This window comes from Micromonas pusilla, assembly GCF_000151265.4.
Source record: "Micromonas pusilla CCMP1545 genomic scaffold MICPUCscaffold_8, whole genome shotgun sequence".
Classification (NCBI taxonomy): Eukaryota; Viridiplantae; Chlorophyta; class Mamiellophyceae; order Mamiellales; family Mamiellaceae; genus Micromonas; species Micromonas pusilla.
Window position 1 is genome coordinate 311657 of NW_003315889.1, and position 20716 is coordinate 332372.

General features: G+C 67.7%; 10 protein-coding genes across 10 annotated transcripts in view; 5 read left to right on the plus strand and 5 right to left on the minus strand.

The window, feature by feature from the left end:
* The window catches only part of MICPUCDRAFT_47857 (uncharacterized protein), a 2274-nt gene extending 964 nt beyond the window's left edge, over nucleotides 1–1310 (plus strand). Inside the window, exon 2 of the mRNA XM_003060267.1 lies at nucleotides 54–1310. Coding sequence (XP_003060313.1) covers nucleotides 54–1196 — 1143 coding nt within the window. The 3' untranslated portion in view covers nucleotides 1197–1310. The remainder of the gene's footprint in view (nucleotides 1–53) is intronic.
* On the minus strand, nucleotides 1259–2201 carry MICPUCDRAFT_70222 (uncharacterized protein). Its single transcript, XM_003060560.1, has 2 exons — nucleotides 1980–2201; nucleotides 1259–1768 (listed from the first exon to the last, which is right to left on the minus strand). The coding sequence occupies exons 1-2, from the start codon at nucleotides 2144–2146 to the stop codon at nucleotides 1297–1299; spliced, it is 639 nt and encodes a 212-aa protein (XP_003060606.1). The 5' UTR covers nucleotides 2147–2201; the 3' UTR covers nucleotides 1259–1296.
* Nucleotides 2202–2246: 45 nt separating this feature from the next.
* MICPUCDRAFT_27865 (uncharacterized protein) lies at nucleotides 2247–3837 on the minus strand. Its single transcript, XM_003060561.1, has 2 exons — nucleotides 2918–3837; nucleotides 2247–2732 (listed from the first exon to the last, which is right to left on the minus strand). The coding sequence occupies exons 1-2, from the start codon at nucleotides 3829–3831 to the stop codon at nucleotides 2312–2314; spliced, it is 1335 nt and encodes a 444-aa protein (XP_003060607.1). The 5' UTR covers nucleotides 3832–3837; the 3' UTR covers nucleotides 2247–2311.
* A 398-nt stretch (nucleotides 3838–4235) lies between these two features.
* Nucleotides 4236–6690, minus strand: MICPUCDRAFT_59984 (uncharacterized protein; the record flags this gene model as incomplete). The annotated part of the gene is made up of 2 exons (XM_003060562.1): nucleotides 4236–4466; nucleotides 4644–6690. One exon carries the CDS (start codon nucleotides 6688–6690, stop codon nucleotides 4918–4920), a length of 1773 nt encoding a protein of 590 aa, XP_003060608.1. The 3' UTR covers nucleotides 4236–4466; nucleotides 4644–4917.
* Nucleotides 6691–6995: 305 nt separating this feature from the next.
* Nucleotides 6996–7855, minus strand: MICPUCDRAFT_44548 (uncharacterized protein; the record flags this gene model as incomplete). Its single annotated transcript, XM_003060563.1, has 2 exons — nucleotides 6996–7523; nucleotides 7736–7855. The coding sequence occupies 2 exons, from the start codon at nucleotides 7853–7855 to the stop codon at nucleotides 6996–6998; spliced, it is 648 nt and encodes a 215-aa protein (XP_003060609.1).
* A 664-nt stretch (nucleotides 7856–8519) lies between these two features.
* BAM2 (glycoside hydrolase family 14 protein) lies at nucleotides 8520–10683 on the plus strand (the record flags this gene model as incomplete). The annotated part of the gene is made up of 4 exons (XM_003060268.1): nucleotides 8520–9070; nucleotides 9137–9441; nucleotides 9715–9934; nucleotides 10269–10683. The coding sequence occupies 4 exons, from the start codon at nucleotides 8520–8522 to the stop codon at nucleotides 10681–10683; spliced, it is 1491 nt and encodes a 496-aa protein (XP_003060314.1).
* A 1038-nt stretch (nucleotides 10684–11721) lies between these two features.
* On the minus strand, nucleotides 11722–14216 carry MICPUCDRAFT_59988 (uncharacterized protein; the record flags this gene model as incomplete). Its single annotated transcript, XM_003060564.1, has 1 exon — nucleotides 11722–14216. The coding sequence occupies one exon, from the start codon at nucleotides 14214–14216 to the stop codon at nucleotides 11781–11783; it is 2436 nt and encodes an 811-aa protein (XP_003060610.1). The 3' UTR covers nucleotides 11722–11780.
* Nucleotides 14217–14825: 609 nt separating this feature from the next.
* MICPUCDRAFT_40869 (uncharacterized protein) lies at nucleotides 14826–16037 on the plus strand (the record flags this gene model as incomplete). Its single annotated transcript, XM_003060269.1, has 1 exon — nucleotides 14826–16037. One exon carries the CDS (start codon nucleotides 14826–14828, stop codon nucleotides 16035–16037), a length of 1212 nt encoding a protein of 403 aa, XP_003060315.1.
* Nucleotides 16038–16431: 394 nt separating this feature from the next.
* Nucleotides 16432–19271, plus strand: MICPUCDRAFT_49647 (ATP-binding cassette superfamily). The gene is made up of 2 exons (XM_003060270.1): nucleotides 16432–19125; nucleotides 19160–19271. The coding sequence occupies exon 1, from the start codon at nucleotides 16476–16478 to the stop codon at nucleotides 18456–18458; it is 1983 nt and encodes a 660-aa protein (XP_003060316.1). The 5' UTR covers nucleotides 16432–16475; the 3' UTR covers nucleotides 18459–19125; nucleotides 19160–19271.
* Nucleotides 19272–19559: 288 nt separating this feature from the next.
* MICPUCDRAFT_59992 (uncharacterized protein) lies at nucleotides 19560–20684 on the plus strand (the record flags this gene model as incomplete). Its single annotated transcript, XM_003060271.1, has 1 exon — nucleotides 19560–20684. The coding sequence occupies one exon, from the start codon at nucleotides 19560–19562 to the stop codon at nucleotides 20682–20684; it is 1125 nt and encodes a 374-aa protein (XP_003060317.1).
* Between the last annotated feature and the right edge of the window lie 32 nt (nucleotides 20685–20716).

The following is a 20716-nucleotide window of genomic DNA, read 5'->3' on the forward strand; positions in this document are numbered from 1 at the left end:
TGACGACCAAAGCCGAGGCGCGGCTGGCGCTGGAGGACTCCGTGTTCGCGGAGTGGACGGAGACTGGGCTGAACGCGGACGTGCTGGTCACGGACGACGACCGCGCGCTGCCGAGCGCGAGCGAGTGGCCGCTCTCGCCGAACGCGCTCGGGCCGAGGGCGGTGGTGGACGTCGTCGTGGGCGAGGATGAACGCGTCGTCGTGCGCGTGCGAGTGACGGAGCCGCCGTCGCCGACGCGGTCGCGCGCGTCGTCGCGCGCGTCGTCGCGTGTCGCGTCCCCGGTCGCGTCTCCGGTCAAGGCGGCGGCGTCTCCGGTCGCGGCGGCGGGTCGCGAGCCCGTGCCCGTGGTTCCCGTGCCCGCGCCCGCGCCCGCGCCCGCGCCCGCGCCGGCGAAGAAGACGTTTGGCTGGACGGAGCTCATGGGCAGACTCGCGTCGTCGTCTCTGCGAAGAATCCAGCGGAACATCGGGGTCTCGAGCGAGACGCAGACGGGGGAGGAAACGGAAGTTGTGATGGAAGCGACGCCGGAGGAGGTCCCCGCCGAGGCTCCTCGCGACGAGGACGTTCACGCGGAGGCGCCGCCCGCGCCGGAGCCGGCGCCGCCGCTTCCGCGCGCGGTCGAGCGGAGCGCCGGCCGCACCTTGGACGACTGGTGCGACCTGCAGAACATATGCGGGTACATGTACACGACGAAAATAGCCTCCACCGCGTTCGACGCGTGGATCGTCGCCGTCGTCCGCGGGCGCGAGCGTCGGAAGCTCGCCGCGGAGAGAGAAAAGGCGATGAAAGTCGTCGACGCGGAGATCGCGCGCATGGAGAGCGTCCAGCGCGCCCTGCGTCACTGGAGAGCGGTCGTGAGGGAGATCGCGCACGTGCGCAAGCTGCGTTATAAGTCCGTGTCGCGGTCGTCGATTCGGAAGCTCACGCGGTCGCCGCTGCCGGCGGCGTCGTCGGCGTCGCCGAGTCGGCGACGCGCGACGAGCGTCTCTCCGAGGACGACGCGCGACGCCGACGCCGGGTACGGGTACGGGTACGGGTCCGGGTCCGGCGAGCGGAGGATCTCGAACAGCGCGTCCGCGCCACGCGGTCGCGGCGAGGGCGTGACCCCACACGCGCTGTCGCTGACGCCGTACGGCGTCGACGAGACCCCGGCGCCGACGACCACCGCGAAGTTCATCGTGCCGCCGTCGTTTTGACGAGGTTGACGTCGCCGTCGCGTTTCTTTCGCGTCGAGAGGGCGTCGACCCGAGTCGCGACGCGTAGGATCGCTCTATTATATTAGTTTTAATTTCCACTCTAAGAGTTGTCTCGACTCGCGCGGCGCTCATCGTACTCGAGCAATTTCCGCTCCCGCGCGAGCTGCTGCTCGGCCATGAACTTGTCCACCTGCGCCTTCCTCGACGCCTCCCACGCCGCCTCTTCCTCGTCTTGAATCTTGCTCACGTGATTCCGCTCCAGGTTATGCGACGGCGTGAGCCTCCGCGTAAACTTTTTCCCCTTCGCCGCCGCCTTCTCCGCGGCGATCTCCTCCTGGTCCGCGAGGTCGTACGTCATCTCCAGCGCGACCTCCTCGGACACCCTCTTCTTTTTCATGAACCCCAGCTGCGTCAACGCGAAGGTCCGGACGTAGTGCGGCGTCTTCGACTGCAGATCGATCGGCTGGAATCTCGCCGCGGGGTGGCGGTTGTAATACGCGCGAATCAGCCTGTCCTCCGGGAAGACGATCTTCGACGGTTTGTTCCCCGCGTATCGCTTCGTCGGCGGGACACTGCGAGAGCGGGAGGGGGAGGACGGCGAGGGGGGGAAGAGGTCGTCGTCAGTCGCGAACCCTAAACGAAGAAAAAGAAAGAGAGCACGAGCGACGATCTCGCGCTGCAGACGCCGCGCGAGGAGCGACGACGCCGCGCGAACGGACGTTCACGACGCGTAGCGCGCGATGGGACGGACGCGTCACGGGGACGGGCGAGGCGGGCACGCACGCTCGCATCGCGTCCAACCACGCCGGCTTCGAGACCGCGCCCGAGCGCATTATTTTCTCAGCCATCTGCAAGAACGGCATCGCGCGTCCAGCCTTCGTCTTCGACTTGAACTGGCTGATCGCGAGCAAGCTCTTGTCCAGGAAGTGCTTCTCATCCAAGATCGTCATCGCGCCCGCGCGGGGCGTGCGAACCCGCTCGACGCGCGATCGGATGCTCCTCGCGCGCGCGGGGGGTTATGACGTCGCGAGCGGGTTCCGACGAGTTTTTCGGCCCCCGAGCGACGATTTTTCGCTGAGATCACTGGCGTGGGTAGAAAGCGCTAGCTAGTAGCCCTACGCGTATTCGTCGTCGTCCTCCCGCCGCCCGTGCTCGTACGCGCGCCACCCCTCCACGTCGTTCTCCTTCCACTTCGGCGGCCTCGGCACGTCGCTGAACACCCAGTCGTTGATCATCGCCCGGTGCGCTCTCATTCCCTCCGCGCTCGCGGCGAACCTCACCGCCTCCCCCGCGCTCGAGAAGAACACGCCGCCGCGCTTCGCCTCCATGGCTTCCGTCCCCGTCGTCCCGTTCACCGTCCCGCCGCCCTCGCGGACGAGATACACGCACGGGCCCTTCGATACCGCGACGTCGTAGACGTCGTTCGGCCCCAGATTGATCGTCTCGAGCTGGAACTCGTCGAACGGAGGGACGTACCGCCGCGTCTTCTCGTCCACGACGTCGCCGCGCAAAATCTTCGTCGGGCCGCACGCGTACCTGAGGGTCGTTCCATACAACGCGACGTCGGGGTGGAGTTCAAAGGCGTCAGTTGGAGTTGAAGGCGTCGATGGCGGGGATTGAAAGCGAGGGGTGGGCGGAGAGACACGCTGGAAAAAGTCCTTAAGGATCGGCGTTCACCACGCCGACGGGGTCGTATGGGAACCAGTGTAAGGGACGCGTACGTCAGCATCTCCACGAGCACGTCCACGTCGCGCAGCTTGGGCGTGAGCCCCGCGCGCACGACGTTATCGCTCGTCGCCATGCACTCGATGCACGTCCCGGCGAGGTACGCGTGCGGCTCGTTCGCGGCGAGATAGATGCACTCGTCCGGCTCGAGCGTGACGTAGTTGAGGAGGTAAGCGCACAACACGCCGACGTCCTTCGGGTACTGCTCGCACAGACGCAACGCGAGCGTGTCCACGTCGCGCAGCGTCGCCGGGTCCGCGGCGGAGAGCCGTTTTTGGAGCGTCTCGACCGCGTGCTCGATCTCGGGCTTCTCCGCGCGCATGACCGCGGCGAAGACGCCCTTGATCCGCCGCCGGCTCGCCGCGGGGACCCACCCGACTGAGTTGGGCATGTATCCCAAAAAGTCCTCCGCCGCCTCGCCCGCGACGGCGGCGAGCTCGGGGACCTCCGTCAAGTTCTTCGCCATGTCGTTGTGGCACACGAACCCGCACAGGGACTCGAACGGCGTCACCGCGAGCGTCATCTCCGGCTTGTGGTTGTCGTCCTTGTACGCCGCAGGGTTGGACGCGTGGAGCTTCGCCGCGAGCTTTTTGTCCGGGTGCGCCTGGATCGACAGCGCCTTCGCGACGGAGAGCACCTTGGTCAAGAACGGGAGATCGGGGCCGAAGCGCTCGAGGACGCGCTCGCCGAGGTGCGCGCGCGCGTCCGACGCGATGGTCTCCTTGAGCCCCGCGCCGGTGCCGACGACGACGGACGGACCGGAGGGGTGCGTGCCCATCCATAATTCCGCGTGCGGCTTCGTCGCGTCCGACGCGACGCCCGCGTTCGCCTCGCCCAAGGACGACACCTCGGAGTCGCCGACGACGCCCCAGTCGTAGTTTTGCACCGCGCACGTCAGCGCGAGAACCATGGCGCGAGACCTCCTCCGGGGGGGTATCGCCGCGGCGCCGCGCCCGTCGTTGTGGCGCGGGGTGCGCGCGCTGAAGGCACCGGAACCCTCGAAGAGCGCAAAAACCTCGATCGAGCCTTGGTATCGAGCCTCCCAACTCCCGACCTCGTACGATGACTTTGGCCTTTCCCAAGGGTTTACGAACCGTGAAATCGTCTCGGTGTTTTAGTGGCACTTTTCTCAGACTAGAACGCATACGATTTTCCAGGCCGCGGGTGTTGTCGAGACCTGTGATTCGCCGCGGGTGTTACCACCAGCTTCCAGTCTCATAGCAGGGACGCGCGCACGTTCTTGATCCACTACCCGTTGCGGCGACCGATCGTCCGCGGCGCGCGTCGTATCCAACCAAGGGTTCGGACGCAGATCGGTGATAACGTATGGCGACGCGGTCGTTCTCGCGCACGGCGAAGACGACTACGCGGACGACGCGGACGGGGGCGGGGCACTTCCCGGGGGAGGAGGGCGCCGCGCAGAGCGGTCCGTGGACGGGATTCAGGCAGACGACGACGACGCGCGGCGGCGGGATGGCAGCGGCCGGGGAGAGCGAGCGGCTGCTGGAGAGGGATGATGACGAGCCGAGGTCGAGTTGGTGTAACGTGCGTGCCCTTCCCGACGCTCCGGGCGCGCGCGCGTCGATCCGTCGACGTTTCCGCGCGCTTTTGAACGACCGCGCCCTTTTCTTGAATTTGCCCTAGAGGGGGCCGATTCGCTCTGATCCGTCGTTCGCGATCGCTGACGCGCCTCCCCTCACTCCCCGCGCGTGATCTCTGCAGAAATGGACGATCCTCGCGTTGGTGCTGGCCGCGATCGTGTTCGCGTACTGGAAGTTCGGAGACTACATCTTCTTTTGGAACCACTTGACGATCAGGTTCGGGTGGAAGAAGGACGACGAGGACACTTCGCCGCCAGCACCACCGTCGGCAAATTACGACGGCGACGTGTTCAAATTCCTCACGAAGAAGGGCGACGACGACGCGAAGGTGTTCGGGTACCTCACCGGTCGCTGAGCGCGTGTTAACTTACTCACTCTAGCTTGTTGTGTAAATCCTACGGAAACCTACCTGAGACGCTCGGCCTCGGCGCCGCGCTCCCCGCGTCCTCGCCCGCGGCCGCCTCCGCGGCGCTCAGCAGCTTAAACACCGCCTCCACGCCGACGCGATTCCCAACCTTCAGAACGTCCGAATCCACGCACAGCGACCCCGGGAGCGTCTCCTTGAGGTCGTCCTCGGGCGCGATCGCGAAAACCTCGGGTCCGCGTCCGCCGTCGTCGCCGTCGCCGAACAGACGCATCCTCCTCGCGGCGTCCGGGTCGTCCCTCGCGATGACGAGCGCGGCGTCTAGCGTCCCGAGCGAATCCCCGCGGCGCTCCGTGGTTATCCGCGCGTGCTCGTCGGTCACGCCCCACGCCGTGCGCATGTGCGGCGGCGTCAGGAGCACGCGGCGGACGGCGAAATACGCCGCGCGCGACAGCGACTTCATCAAGCGCGACACCATGAGGTCGACGCCGTCGTCCTTCGCGGCGGATCTCAGCTCGTCGAGACGGCGAATGCGCGTCGTCGTCGTCGCCGCGGAAGAAGATCCGGATCCGGGCGCCGAGGGCGGCGGCAGCGTCCGCGTGCACAGCACCAGCACGTGCGTGCACCCGTCGGACGCGGCGGCGCGAATCGGAATCGGCTCCATCACCGCCGCGTCCACGAGCCTCTGCCCGCGGTGACGCACCGGCTCGCTCCCCGCGAGGGTGGGCACCCACGCGCTCGCTTTCAGGCACCGTTTCAGGTCGTCGATATCTTCGAACGGCGGGGACAACAACACCGGCGACAGCGCGTCCAGCGACGTCGCGACGATCTTCAGCGGCACCTCGGAGGCGAGCACGGCGGCCCACGTCAACGGTCGGTCGGTTATGCCGTCCATGACGCCGTCGACGAGGTACGAGATGTCCATCGCCGGCGCGGACGCGGCGCGCAGGTACGTCGCGTCGTCGTCGTCGTCGTCGTCGTCGTCGTCGAAGGACCCGGACGCGGACGCGGACGCGTGGGCGGCGGGCGGCGGCGCCGACGCCGACGACGGATTGTTTTCTTCAAACGTGCGCGTGCCCCTCCGCTCGCGTCGCCGCCGAAAGTTCGCCCTCGACCCGAGCCTCGCGAGCGAGAGGAACTCCCCGGAGACGAGATCTTCCTCGTACGCCGCCACGCCCTCGGGCTGCTTCGCGAGGTAGTACGTCAGGTTCATCGCCCCCGCGCTCGAGCCGTACGCCGCGTCGAAGCAGTCCCAGTACCCCATGCGAAGGAGCTCGCCGCACTGCGCGGCGGAGACGACGCCGCGCATGCCGCCGCCCTCCACGGCGAGACCGATTCGCATGCCGTCGGTGCGATGCCCCGGGCGGCTGCCTTCGCGCTTGCGCTGGAGGAGCGCGCGTATGACCGGGTGCCGCGCGTTGGACGTCGCGCCCGACGACGACGACGACGACGGCGACGACGACGACGAGGACGAGGACGAGGACGCGTCGTCGTCGTCGTCGTCGTCTTCGGAGCTCCAGTGCGGCGTCACGACGCGCACGCCGAGGGCGACGTCAGGGCGCGCGTCCCGCTCGCACTTCAGCGCGCTTCCCTCGACGCCGCGCGCGTCCAGAAGCGGCGAGAGCCAACGCCACTCGCGATGACGACTCGACGCGCGCTCGGCTTTTTCGTCCCGCTCTCCTCGCTCGACCGCGTCCGCCAACGACGCGCGCGCGCGCCACTGTTCGCATCCTCGCGCGCGGGGCGCGACGCGATATCGCACCGCGACCGGGGTCGCGCGCGCGCGCGTCGCGGCCGCGTGCATGGGGCGTGCGGAGAGTGTGCCTACCGAACTGATGGATGGATCTTTTCAAGCCCGGCTGACACTCTTCTGCATCGCTTGCGCTTTGTCAGAACATTTTCCAGTCGATCTCGCGAACCGTTCGAGAACGACGCGGGAGGGACGCGCGGAAACGAACGCGGTCGCGATCGCGACGAGGCACACCGCGTCGACGATCGAGCGCGCGAGAAGCGATTCGCGCGCGCGCACGTTTAAGCAGCGACGTTTAGCGTCTTAATACAATGCACGCGTCTCACCGAAAAAATCATCTCCCCCGCCATCCTTCGCGGTTAGCAGGTCTTCCCGACGATCTTCGCCGGGGCGACGCGCAGGAGGTTGCCCCTCTTCCCCGGCACGGACCCCTTCACGATGATGCAGTCGTCCTCGACGCGCATGACCTTGAGCTTCCTCGCCGTGACGGTCTCGTTACCCATCTGCGAGTGCATCTTCTTCCCCGGAAAGATGCGCCCGGGCGACGTCCCCGCGCCGACGCTTCCGTGTTGGCGGTGAGACTTCGACCCGTGCGTCATGAGACCTCGGGAGAAGCCGTACTTCTTCACCGCACCCTGCCATCCCTTACCGATGCTCGTGCCGCGAACGTCCACGACGTCGCCCTCCTTGAACATCTCCGACGGCTTGAGCTGCTGACCCGGGGCGTGATCGCTCGCCTCCTTCAGGCGAAATTCCTCGAGGTGACGCATGGGAGGGACGCCAGCCTTCGCGCAGTGGCCCACCTCCGGCTTGGTGATTTTGTAGTCCGCGACCTGGTCGTATCCGACCTGGACGGCGTTGTAGCCGTCGGTGCCCTCGGTTTTCACCTGACATCGCGAAGAGGGGATTCGGGGGGGGGGAGGACGCGTCAGTCCGCGGCGAAATAAAAGTGGATAACGAGCGGAGGCGCCTTTGCCCTAAACCCTTTGACGGCGACGTCGACGATTCCGCGGACGGCCGCGCGCGCGCCGCGAGCGCGCGAGACGCGAAAACGAGCGCTCTCGCGGGCATTAGCACGAGCACGGGAACAATAACACACCTGAGTCACGACGTTGCCCGCCTGCACGGCGATGACCGTCACGGGCACGCACAGGCCGTCGTCCATGAAGAGCTGGGTCATGCCCGCTTTGTTCCCGAAAACACCGACGCCCGCGTCCATCCGCGCCTCGACCTTGACCGCACCCGCGCGCGCTCTCCCGACAGTCTTGGAGGGCATCGCGAGGGACACGCCCATGAAGCCACTCGTGGCGGACGACGACGCCATGGACGTCCGGCGCGTCGCGCCCGCGGGGTTAACCGAGGCGCGAACGACCGGAGCGATGGAGGCCGCGAAAGCAGCCATGATGCTCTGTTTTACGTGTCGCGCGTCGGAACGACGAGCGCGCGCGAGCGTGAAGCGGTCGACGAGCGACGCGCGAAGACGACGGAGACGAAACGCGACGTGAAGTCGCGGAAGGTCCCTGGGTCTCGAATTCACGAAGGTCGCGTGAGCGCCGACGGTGAAGTGAGCGACGCGGCGGCAGATTCTCGCGCTTTATCTCGCCGCGCCGCTTGATGAATTTTGTCGCTTGATGAGACACGTTCGCCCCCACCGCAAAAATTCGGGAAAACCCTAAACCTCAGCGGACGCGCGTTACGCGTACTCCTCCTGACTGCGTACCCATACGAAGACGAACATCGTACGCGAGTTTCGCGCGTTTCTCGGACCGAGCCGGAGATATTTTTAGTTCGCGCCTCCGTCGCGGCGCATCCTGTCCGTCGCGCGGCAGAACCCGACGCGCGGGTCGCTCGTCGCGCGAGCACAACTCGCGCGGAGGGACGACATGAGCGTCGCGTCCGGGGGGTCCGCGTCGTCGCTGACGGAGCGCGCGCGGGCGGCGTCCTCGAGCTCGCGCCCGGACGACGACGCGACTCTTCGCTTCAATCGCGTCGACGGAGGAGGCGACGGAAGGAAGGGTGCCATCCCCGTGTACGTGATGCTCCCGCTCGACACCGTGAGCCGCGACGGCCGTCTGCAGCGAGTCGACGCGCTGTCCGCGCAGCTCGCGAGGCTCGCGAGCGCGGGCGTCGCCGGCGTCATGGTGGACGTGTGGTGGGGCATCGTCGAGCGCGCGCGACCGATGGAGTACGACTGGGACGCGTACCTGCAGCTCGCGTCGATCGTGGGCTCGCTCGGGCTGAAGCTCCACGCGGTGCTCTCGTTCCACGCGTGCGGCGCGAACCGGGACGACGACTACCACGTCCCGCTCCCGTCGTGGGTCACGGACGCGGTGAATCGCGACCCGGACGGGCTGCTCTTCATGGACCGCGCGGGGACGCGATCGGACGAGTACATCTCGCTCTTCGCGGACGACTCCCCGATGCCGATGCTCGCGTCCTCGAGCTCGTCCGACGCCCTCCTCAGCGCGGAAGCGGCGAACGAGCCGCTCGTGCCGCCGAGGACGCCGATAGACTGCTACAGGGACATGATGATCTCGTTCCGCGACGCGTTCCGCGAGTACATCTCGCCGCCGAACGCCGTCGTCGACGAGATCCTCGTCGGCGCCGGACCGTGCGGCGAGCTCAGATATCCCGCGTACGCGATGTCCAGAGGGTGGGAGTTTCCGGGCGTCGGGGAGTTCCAGTGCTACGACAGGCGCGCGTTGGAGTCTCTCGCCGCGGCTGCGAACGCGGTGGGGAGGCCGGAGTGGGGCGGCGCCGGGCCGCACGATGCGGGGAGTTACAATTCGCACCCGGACGACACCGGTTTTTTCGCCGACGGCCGCGGAGAACAAGGCGAGACGCGCGAGCGACGCGGCGAGCGGATTCCGTCGCACTATTCGCACAGTAGGAGCAGCACAAACTTAGCATCCAGCCCGATATCGCGGTCGCCGAGCGGGAACCCGCTGTCGCGGTCGCCGAGCAGTCAAGGCTCGCCGGGGGGAAGCGGAAGCCCGCGGCCGGGTGACGGAGAGTGGATGCGGAGGAGCTTCGACGGTCGGCGGATGAGCTACGACGCGCCGCACCGACGGAGTTTAGACTCGCTCGCGGCCGCGGACACCCCGGTCGGGCGGTGGGACAGCGACTACGGACGGTTCTTCCTCACGTGGTACAGCGACGAGCTCGTGTCGCACGGGGAGCGGGTGTTGACCGCGGCGAGGGAAGCGTTCGACGGCGTCGGCGCGAGGCTGGCGATCAAGTGCGCGGGCATTCACTGGTGGTACAGAACGCGAGCGCACGCCGCGGAGCTCACGACGGGGTATTACAACGCCAGCGCGCACGGCGACGCGCACGGCGACGCGCACGGCGGCGACGGCGGCGCGCTGCGGGGAAGGATGGTTCGAAACGGCAGCAGGCGCGTTCTATACGCTGGTTCCCATACGACCGCGTCGGCGTGGTGAACGCCGTTTCTTAAGGACTTTTGCCGTCGTCTCTCTCCGCCCACACCTCGCTTTCAATACCCGCCCTCGACGCCTTTTGACTCCGTCTGACGCCTTTCAACTCCACCCCGACGTTCGCTTGTATAGATCGACCCTTGGCAGCAGCTCGAGCTCGTCGTCGCTGTCGAACGACAGCGCGGAGTTTGGCTCGAGGGGGAGGGGCATCGGGTTCGGCGGCAGCGGGTACGATAAGATCATGGCGCTGTGTAAGCGGAGCGGCGCGAGCGTGACGTTTACGTGCGCGGAGATGGCGGACAAGGAGCACACGCCGTTCCACAAGTGCGGGCCGGAGGGTTTGCTGAGGCAGGTGGTGAACGCCGCGGAGAGGCACGGCGTGGAGATCAGCGCGGAGAACGCGTTGTTTCGCTGCGACGGCGACGCGTTTCGACAGACGGAGAAAAACTGCGGCGCGAACGTCGTCGGGGACGCGGGGACGTCGCGCGCGGCGAGGATGCACTCGTTCACGTTCTTGCGTCTGTGCGACACGCTCATGGAGGAAGGGAACTTCGCGGAGTTTGCGAAGTTCGTTAGGAACATGTCCGCGGGCGCCGCGGGGGGATCGGAGTAGACGCGCCGCGTGCGAGTTTTCACGACGACGTTAAAGACGCTAACCGTTTCACCATGAGCACGCCGTTCCCCGCGGACCCACCGCGCCCGCCGAACCCCGGGAAGCTCCACCCGCCCTCTCTCTCCTTCGCCGCGCCCTCTTCCGCGACTTCGACGTACCCTGCGGATTCGTACAGCGCCCGCGCGCTCGCGTTGTCCGCGGAGACGTGCAGGGCGATGCACACCGGCGGCGCGTCCTTCCCGTCGCCGCGCATCTTCGGCGCGAGCGCTTCCGCGCGCTTCAGAAGCGCGCGCGCGATGCCTCTCCGTCGCATCCGCGGCGGGACGACCATGCCGGTGAGGTACAGGAAGTCGTCCTCGTCGTTCAGTTCGAGGCGACTCGGGACGCGATCGACGAGTCCCTCCCTCGAGCGCTTCGGGCCGGACGCGGGGAGGAGGGTGAGGTCGCACGCGCCGACGAGCTCGCTGCCGTCCACGCCGTCGTCCGCGACGAGGCACACGAAGTTACCGCCGCTCCATCGCACCTGAGGATCGATCGGAGACGCGCGCGTCAGGAGCGGTGGGTCGAGGTGGACGGACGGACGGACGGACGGACGACGATTCGACGATATCGGATCGACGACCGATCGACGACGCGACGGACGCGGACGACGCGCGACCGCGCGTTCGAGACGAACCTTTTGCACGAGCCCGTTCGTGAGGTCCTTCTGACTCCTCCCCGCGGCGTTGAACCCCTCCTCGAGGAGCGCCGCGACCTCCCTGAGCTGGTCCAGGAGCGCCTTCCCGTCGCCGTAGACTTGGCGCACGCGCCACGTGGACGTCGCGTCCGCGTCCGCCGACGCGGTCCACGGGCGTCGATGCGCGAGGCAGCGCCCGCGGCGTCGGGAAGGTTCGAGGACGCGCGCGGACGGCGGTCTGTGCGCGCACGAGGGAAGCGCGCTCGCGCTCGTCGCCGCGCGCATCTCGCGGAAGGGAGGTATCGCGCGCGCGAGAGTGCGCCGTGACTTCCGTCAGGTTCCGACCACCACTCTGTCGAGCTGAGGAACTACCCGGTCTACCGGTCTCGCTATATATAAGATATGCGCGCTGCGAAGGTACCTACTCGCTCGCGAACTCCAAGTCCGCGACCATCGGGATGTGATCCGAGGGAAACTCCGAGTTCGGCAGCGCGGTCTCCGCCGTCAGCGCGTCGAGCGGCGGCGCCGCCGTCGCGTTCGTCGCGCGCAACCCCCCGCGTCTTCCTTTTCCGCCGTCGTCATCGCCGCCGTCGACGAAGACCCAGTCCAACGCCCCGACGAACCCTCTCACGAAGTTGGTGTACTCGACGTACCCGCACGCGGACGTCATCGAGAGCGGATGCGTCAGGTGCATGGAGCACGCGCCGATGGGCAGCGCGAGCCACCCGCGCGCGGTCGCGGTCTGTTCCGCGGTCAAGCGCGACAGCGCCGCCGCCTCCTCCTCCGCGGCGGAACTCGACGCGCGCGCCAGTCCCTCCTCGTGCGCGCGGAGTTCTCGAAGGACCGCGCGCGCGACCTCGAGCGCGTCGGGACTCGGCCGTCCTTCGTCGTCGCCGGCGGCGTCGAGGGCGTCGTCGACCCCGCGCGCCCACTCCGGCGGCGTTCCCTTTCCCTCCGTCGTCGACGCCCTCGGAAACGGCGCGAGGGCTAACCCGTCGAGCGACGTCCCGGGGGTCATCCTCGCGTCCGCGCGCAGCGTGTACGCGGCGACGACCTCGCACGTCTTGAACGTGCACCCCGCGCGCGCGTGCGCCTGCGCGACGGCCAGGCGCGCGATGGTCGGTGATGCCACGTCAGCTGACACGTCAGCGTCGCATGCGCGCGCGATGCCGCGTTGCGCGTCCGCGACGCGCCTCCAGCACGCGGTCATCCGCCCGAGTCTCTGCTGCCTCTCGTTCATCTCCCTCGTCGAGCTCGCGCGTTCGCTTTCTTCTTCCTCCGCGTCGCCCGCGTCTTCGTCTTCGTCTTCTTCCCTCGCGTCTTCGTCTTCGTCTTCTTCCCTCGCCTCTCCCTCCGTCGTCACGGCGAGGAGCGCCTTCGCCGCGGCCCGCGAGCTCGTGCCGCCCCATCGAAACACGCTCCCCAGCGCCCAGTCCGAGTGCGACGCGCGCAGCGTCCCGTCCGCGACGTATCTCACGACGCCGTCGTGCGCCTCGCCGTTGAAGTCGCCGCAGACGATCAGCCCGACGTCGTCGCCCGCGCCGGAGTCGCGACCCCACGCCCGCCGGAGCGTCTCCGCGTGGCGCAGGAGCCATCGCGCTTGCAGCACGCGGAGGTGCGTCGCGCCCGGGTGAAAAAATAAGTGCGCGTTGGCGACGACGATGGGTCGCCGCCGCCCGCCGTCGGCGCCGCCCGCCGCCACGGGCTCGAGGACGGCGATCTGTCCCACCGTGGACACCTTCCCGAGCGCCTCTTCCAGCGCGGGCTGCGTGCGTATCCACGCCTCGGTCGCGGACTCCGCCGGGGAGGGCCCCGGTCGCGTCAACGACACGACGGCGGACGTCGCGACGCGCCATCGATCCGCGCGCGCGAACGTCGCGACGCCCTCGCGCGTGAGCCCGGTCTTCTCGCTCAGCGTCCCGGCGGGGGCGTACCCCGCCACGCGCATCTGAGGGACCCAGAACGCGTCGTACCACTTCGCGTCCACCTCTTGTAAGCACACGACGTCCGGCCGCGCGAGTCGGACGTCCTCCATCGCTTTCGGAAGCCGTCCCTCCGCGTCCGCGTTCGCCGGGGACAAGTACGGATACAGCTGCGACCACGTGTGCGAGTACGCGTCCGCGAGGACGTTGTACGTCATGACGCGCACGCCGTCGACGCGCGGCTCCCCCAGCGACGCGAGCCGCTCGCGCGCGGCGGGGCGAGCCGGCGCCGCCGCGACGATGCCCGACGGCGGCGACGCGACGCGAACGCCGCTGATCGGCGCCGTCGCCTCGACGCGCAACGTCGCGCCGACGTCCTCGTCCGTGGGCGTGTACGCCCAGCCCTCGCCCACCAGGACGCGGTCGTCTCTGAACCAGCGCCAGGCGAGGTCGTCCGGGCGGACGAACCGGCACCCGTCCGCGACCGCCGTCAGCGGATAGGACGCGGCCGGCCGTTTGAGCCCGGCGACGCGCGCGCCGGCGACGAGCGGCGCGTTCACGCGGACGACGTACTTCCTCCCGTCGACGACGAGCGCGCGGCCGTCCGTCCACGCGTCGCGGTTCGGGGTGGACGGCGGCACCGGCGGGGCGTCGCTCGCGGCGGACTCCGCGAGCGTCGGCGGCGGCGCGGACTCGTCTCCTCCGCCGGACGACGCGGAGATTCCCTTCGAGTTTCGCGCGCGCTTCGCCTTGTCGATGGTCGCCCTCAGCCGCGTCAGCGCCTTCTCCAATGGCTCGTCCGCGGCGCGACGCATCGTCTTCGCGCCGACGGGGTCCGGGAGGTCGATCGTGATCGTCACCGCGTTCGGGTCGCCCAGGTCGTCCGCGAACCGCGCGTCGACGTGACCGGAGAACGACGACGACGACGACGACATCGCGGACTCGGCACGCCGCGCGGACGACGACGAGGAAGGTCTCGACGGAGCGACGCGTCCGCGGAGGAGGACGTTCGCGCGGCGCCGCGGAAGCGACGCGCGATGGAGGGAGGTCAAGACGCGGAGGGGTCTGAGCGAGACCCCTCCGAGCGGCATGCGCGTTCGCGGCGCCCGGCGGCGCGCGCTCTGAGGGATCGCCTCGGGAATCTCGCCGCGGCGTTTGGTGCCGCGAGCAGCAGAGACTGAGGTGCGTTCTATACAAAAGTTTTTCACCCATCGCCCGGTTTCAACATTTGATCGCGTCCCCTTTCAACTGACCGGAGAACTGTTTTTGTATGGAACGGCCCTGAGAGCGAGCAGAGAGTCGCGTCGTCCCGGGCGATAAAATCACGCCGGGGATCCGCTCCCGAGGCAGTATCGCGCGCGCACGTGCACGTCCGACGGGTCATCCTCGGACGCGTCTTCACGTCCACGCGTGTTAGCGCGCGCGAATACACACCCCGCGCGCGATACGCCGCAGCGGCGTCCCCGAAGCGGACGCCCAGCGAGGGGAGCGAATCGCGCGCCTCGCGAAGAAATAATTAATCGCTTAATTCGGCACACGGCGCGATGACGACGCTGTCCTCCCCCGTGCGCGGCCTCGGGAGCGTGAACCTTCTCGACGACGACGCGGCGAGACCGCCGATGGGCTTGGACGGCGCGGACCGCCCGCCGTGGATGGACGCGGAGGACGGGACGGACCCGTACGGCGACGACTCGTCCCCGCGAAGGGGCGGGCCTCTGATGGGCGCCGCGAGGACGGGCCCGCGGCGGACGCGCGACGACGCGCTGCGCTTCGCCGCGAGCGCGGCGAGCGCGCAGGGGGCGTCGATGCTGAAAGAGAGCTCCGCGCGCGGGACGGGGATCGGGAACGCGCCCGCGACCGGGGGATCGTCCCGGCGCGGCGGCGATCGCGCGGGCGCGAGCGACGAGCACAACCACTACGAGGTGTTCCCCAGGCAGGGCGCGAGGAAGCCCGCGTTGCTGCTTCAGCTCGAGAGCCTCCTTCAGGAGAAACTTCGGCAGACGGGGAAACTCGCGGAGGCGAAGACCGGGCGGTGGGGCGCGGCGTCGCACGAGCCCATCGAGGACGCGTACGACCCTTCCGGCGTGCTCGCCTTGGAGGCGCATCGCCAGACCTTCGAGGCGTTCATCAACGCGTTCGCGACGTACCGTCCGCTGCTCGAGAAGGTGAAGGACCACTACGACCGAGCGTTAGACGCCGCGCTGAAGACGGAGCACGAGAACGTGTTCCTGCGGTCGGAGCTCGCGGCCGTGGAGCGTCGGAAAGCGAAGGCGATCGAGTCCGCGCGCGCAGAGGCGAACGCGAAGGCGGCGAACGCGCGCGGCGATCTCGCGCGTCGCGCCGTCGTCGCGGAGGAGGCGGTGGCGGCGGCGGCGAAGGCGGTCGCCTCGAGAGACGCCGAGATCGAAGCGCTGAGAGCTCAGGTCGCGGCGTTGACGAGAGAGCGCGACGACGCGGTCAAGGAGAGGGGGATCATGCGGGATAAGGCCCTCGCGGACGCGAGCTGGTCGAGCACGCCGGCGACGGAGCGACTGAGCGAGATGACGCTTCCGCCCGTGCCCCCGCACTTCCAACGCGCGGACGTGAAGCTCGAGGACGGCGAGGGCGGGTTGCGCGCGCACGTGGACGGCGACGAGGAGGAGGCGGCGGATGCGGCGGAGGAGGAAGCGGGCGTCGTCGCTGAGGAGGCAGCGGAGGAGGAGGGGGAGGGCGACGAGGAGAGGGCGCCGGAAGAGGCGGGCGACGCCGCGGAGTGAGACATCTTAGAATCAGGCTGGTGGGCAGGTCCCATAATAAAATGTCGAATTACGAAGTTTCGCGGCGTTTCGTCCCGTTGGGAGGCTGCGCGCCGTGAAAGTGTAGGGTGGTCCAGGTCTCCGAAACTCCGAAACATGGCCTGTACGAACTTAGGGCACGTACGAACTTAGGGCACCCCATGTAAATGTTTTACGTATGCTGGGAAAATAGACCGTGATCCTTGAGTTAATTAATTCCCTCGAAGTTCAGTCAAATTTTATGGCCGCATAAATTTCGGACACCAGATCTCTGACAACAGGGCAGGGTGACACACGCGGTTGTCATCAGCTCATCACTCAGCTGTCACGGAATGCGGCGCGTCGCGCTCGACGCGACGCGCTCTCACAGCGCGACGCACGAGCACTTGTGGTAAAAAAAAACACACCGAACGCCTCGCCATGGCGGACTCCGTCGACCCCGAGTCCCTGCAGAAGATCAAGATGAGGAAGATGGCGTCCCGCGGGTCGAACCCCGCGCTCGAGCTCCTGTCGTCGAACCAGGCGAAAAACTCGCAGCTCACGTTCAAGGACGTCAAGTACTCCGTCGAGGAGCGCGTGGAGTTCACCGGGAACGTGCAAGACTTCGTCTCGCGGTCCATCGCGAAGAAGCCGATCAAGACGATCCTCCACGGCATCACCGGCAGCGTGAACAGCGGCGAGGTCCTCGCGATCATGGGCCCCTCCGGCGCGGGGAAGACGTGCCTCATCGACCTCCTCACGCTCGAGAGCAAGAACGGGGACTCCGTCGGCGAGGTGCGACTCAACGGCGAGACGATGAACAAAGACATCTTCACGAAGTTCTGCGCGACGGTTCCGCAGCAGGACAAGCACTGGGCGTTCCTCACGTGCCGCGAGACGGTCGCGTTCGCCGCGGATCTGTACTTGGACATTCCCAAGGAGGAGAAGACCGCGCGCGTGGACGCCGTGCTCGCCACCATGGGGCTCACGGGTTGCGCGGACACGAAAGTAGGGAACGCGTTCTTCTCCGGTCTGTCCGGGGGACAAAAGCGAAGGCTCTCCCTTGCCATCGCACTGCTGTCGAACCCGCTCGTGCTGTTCCTGGACGAGCCGACGTCCGGGCTGGACGCCGCCGCCGCGGCGTCCATCATGAAGTTTTTGAAGGACCTCGCCGTCGCCGCGAACATCGCCATCGTGTGCACGATCCACCAGCCCTCGTCCGCGGTGTACAACGGTTTCGACAGAGTCATGCTTCTGTCCAAAGGCCGCATCGCGTTCCTCGGCGCCGCCGCGGAGGCGCTGCCGTATTTCAGAGAGATTGGACATCAGATGCCGCCGAACACGAACCCCGCCGAATTTATGCTCGACCTCGTGAACGCGGAGTTCACGGACCCGGAGTCCGTGGACGAAGTCCTCGCGGAGTGGGCGAAGAAAGAGGCCAAGTCCGACGTGGACGCGACGCGGCGCGAGCCCGTCGTCGGCCTCCCAACGGACTACGTGCACTGCACGAACTGCGCGAGACAGGTCGCGACGCTCGTCCGGCGGCACGGAAAGCTCACGATTCGCGACCCGTCGTTGTACATCGGAAGGATGGTCATGTTCATCAACGCGTGCGTGTTCTTCAGCATCATCTACATCAAGGCGCGGGATCGGAAACAAACCCAAGTTCTCGCGCGGTTGTGGCTCACACTGTGGCACATCGGCGTCCCCGCGTCGCTCGGCGTCGTCGCCGTGCACACGTACAACGAAGAGTACTACGCGATCAAACGCGAGGTGAAAAACGGGATGCTCTCGCCGGTGTCGTACCTCTTGGCGAACTTCGTGATTCAAGTCCCGCTGATCATCTTGATGGCGATGTGCGCGCTGAGCATCTCGCTGTACGGCATCGCGAACTACTACGGCGACAACTACTTCCAGTTCATGCTCGTGTACGCGATCAACTTGTGGGTGTACGAGAGAGTCGCGCAGCTCCTCTCGGTGTCTTTCGCGAACCCTCTGCTCGGAATGCTCGTGTTCCTTCAGGTGTGGTTCGCGTCGTTCTTGTTCAACGGCGTCCTCGTCGCGGAGGACGACGTCGTGTGGCCGTTCCGCGTCGGTTTCTCCATCCTCCCGCTGAAGTGGTGCTTCCGTTCGTTGCTGTATTTGGAGTACAGCGACACGACCTTCTCGGGCGCGGAGATCGACGCCTCGGACTCGCGCGGGTTCACGTGCGGGGCCGATAACATCCTGCAGTGCTACGGGCGCACGGGGAAGCAGGTTCTGGACTCGCTCGGGGATAACTACCAGAGCATCAGCAGCGCTAACAACGTCGGGAAGGACGTCGGGATCATGCTCGCGATCGGCGCGGTGTTCATGCTGATGCACATCTACCTCCTCACGAAGAAGACGAAAGCGGTGAAGCTCGTGAAGTCGCCGCAGCCGTAAATCTTCCTTTTCTTACGACGGCGTCGACCTTTGACACACGCGTTGAATTATTTGTCAAGTACGAAAGTACATTACACGTGCGTTTATTTCTATAAAAGAACTACCGTCATCAACTCACACCGCGCTCGACCATCCCTCAGCACCGCTGGTACACGAACACGCTGCCGTCCTCGAGCTTCGAGATGCGCATCTCGTCGTCCAGGAACGTCACGTCGAGAAACGCCTCCGGCCCCGCCTCGCCGCCGCCGACGGTTTTCATCGCGTCCTCCACGGGCACGGTGGTGCCGTTCAGGAAGTTGAGCGCCGGGATGACGCTCGTGTCATCCTGCCGCACCGTCGTCGTCTCCGCGACGACGGAGAACCGCGTCCCATCGAGCGGCTCTAACCTCCCCTTCGTGATCACCGAGCCGAAGCCGGAGAAGACGGGCGAGAATCCGAGGAGCGGGATCCCGAGCGACGCCTTCACGATGCAGTCGCTCACGAGCGTCCCGGCGGCGACGTCGATCGACTGCACGACGCGCCCGACGCCGCCGCCGAACATCCCGGTCTGGTGCGAGTGCGCGGCGTAGAAGAAGTCCGCGGTCGAGCCCATCATCTTGCCGACGCCCCAGAAGAACGGCGACGAGCGGAACAGGTGCGTGTCGCTGTAGACGAGCTCCCAGTCGCCGTTCACGAGCTCGCTCGTCGTCGGGTCGGGCGTCGGGTTCGCCGCGACGAGGGCGTCCACGAGCGCGGCCGCGGACGCCTTCTGCGCGGCCGTCGCGTCGAGGCCGCGGCCGGACGCGGCGGCGACCGCGACGAGCCGCTTCTTCGTCTCCGCGCACTTCGCGTCCGCGTCCTCCGCGACCGAGGCGCGGACCGCCGCGGCGGGGGGCGCGTCCTCGGCGACGGCGCGGGAGACGACGCGCGCGGCGCGGTTGACGCGAGCGTTGGCCGCGCCCGCGGGGGCGCGGACGCTCGGGACGGGGGAGCGGGCGAGCGCGGCGGAGGGCATGGCGCAGTGCGCGACGATTCGCGGCCGCGACGCGGTCTCGAGCGTTCGCGTTCCTGGCTCTGAACGCCGCCACGTGGCCTTCCCGCGCCGAGGAGCGGCAGAGCACGATGCGCGCGCTGGCTGCCGCGCCGACGTCGGCGACGGCCGCGCGCGCCTCGGCCGCGCGCGCGCTGTCCACCAGAGAGGTCGAGCACTGCTCCGGGTGCCCGCGCGGGGAGACGTGCCCGTGCCCGAAGGCGCTTCGGCGCGCGAAGACGCGGAGGCCCGCGTCGACGCGACGCGCGCCTCCGTCGTCGTCGTCGTCGTCCGTCGTCGACGACGACGACGACGGCGCGAATCCCGCTGATGGCGCCCCGCCGGGCGCGGCGGCCCCGAGCCGCCGCGCGCTCCTCTCCGCCGCGACGCTCGCGCTCGCGGCCGCTCCGCCCCCCCGCGCGACCGCGATGCAGAACGGCGCGGTCTCCGAGGCGTGGTCCGCGCTCAGCGGCGCGCCGTCGGACCTCACGTTCCCGGATGATTTCGTCGGCACCTTCATTTGCTACAGCACGCTCACCGCCGTGACGACGCCGCAGGGGGAGGATCTGGTGCAGGACATGGCGGTGATTCAGCGCGCGCGAGGGGACATCGGGAAGCAGATCGCGTACCCGATGCGGTTCATCAGGAACGGCCTGGGGAAGGTGGTCATGGATCGATCGTACAACGTCGTCACGATGGCGGAGGCGACCGCCAAGGCGTACGACGTCATCAGGGACGTGGAGTGGGACGTGGACGACCCGAACACGCTGCGGGCGGTCCTCCCGGGGGACGGTCGGAGCGTGTTCTTCCGCGTGAATCAGAGAAGCGAGGAGTACCCAGAGCCGGACCGGATCGAGACCTCGGAGGTGGCGCAGATCGTGTTCGAAGGCGGCGACCGCGGGAACGGGTTGACAGCTGTCACCGGGGCGGACGGTTTCGGCGGCGATCGACCCGCGGGGGGCGCGGGCGCGTTCGTCGAGACCCCGGACGCTCGAGGGGCCCCGCCAAAGGTGAAGTCGTCGCGGACGTACACGAAGTGGAAGTTCCGCCCGGTGGAGAAGGCGGGGGACGGCCCGGTCGTCGTCGCGTCGCAGAACGTGTACGATTACCTCACGTCTTTCGACCGCGGGTTTTTAGAGTCGAAGGGCGAGCCGGTGACGCAGTACACGTACAAGCTCGCGCTGTTCAAGGCGAACAAGTACAACTTAGAGAACTGAGGGAGCGCGAGCGCGCGTGTTTCGTAGGTAGA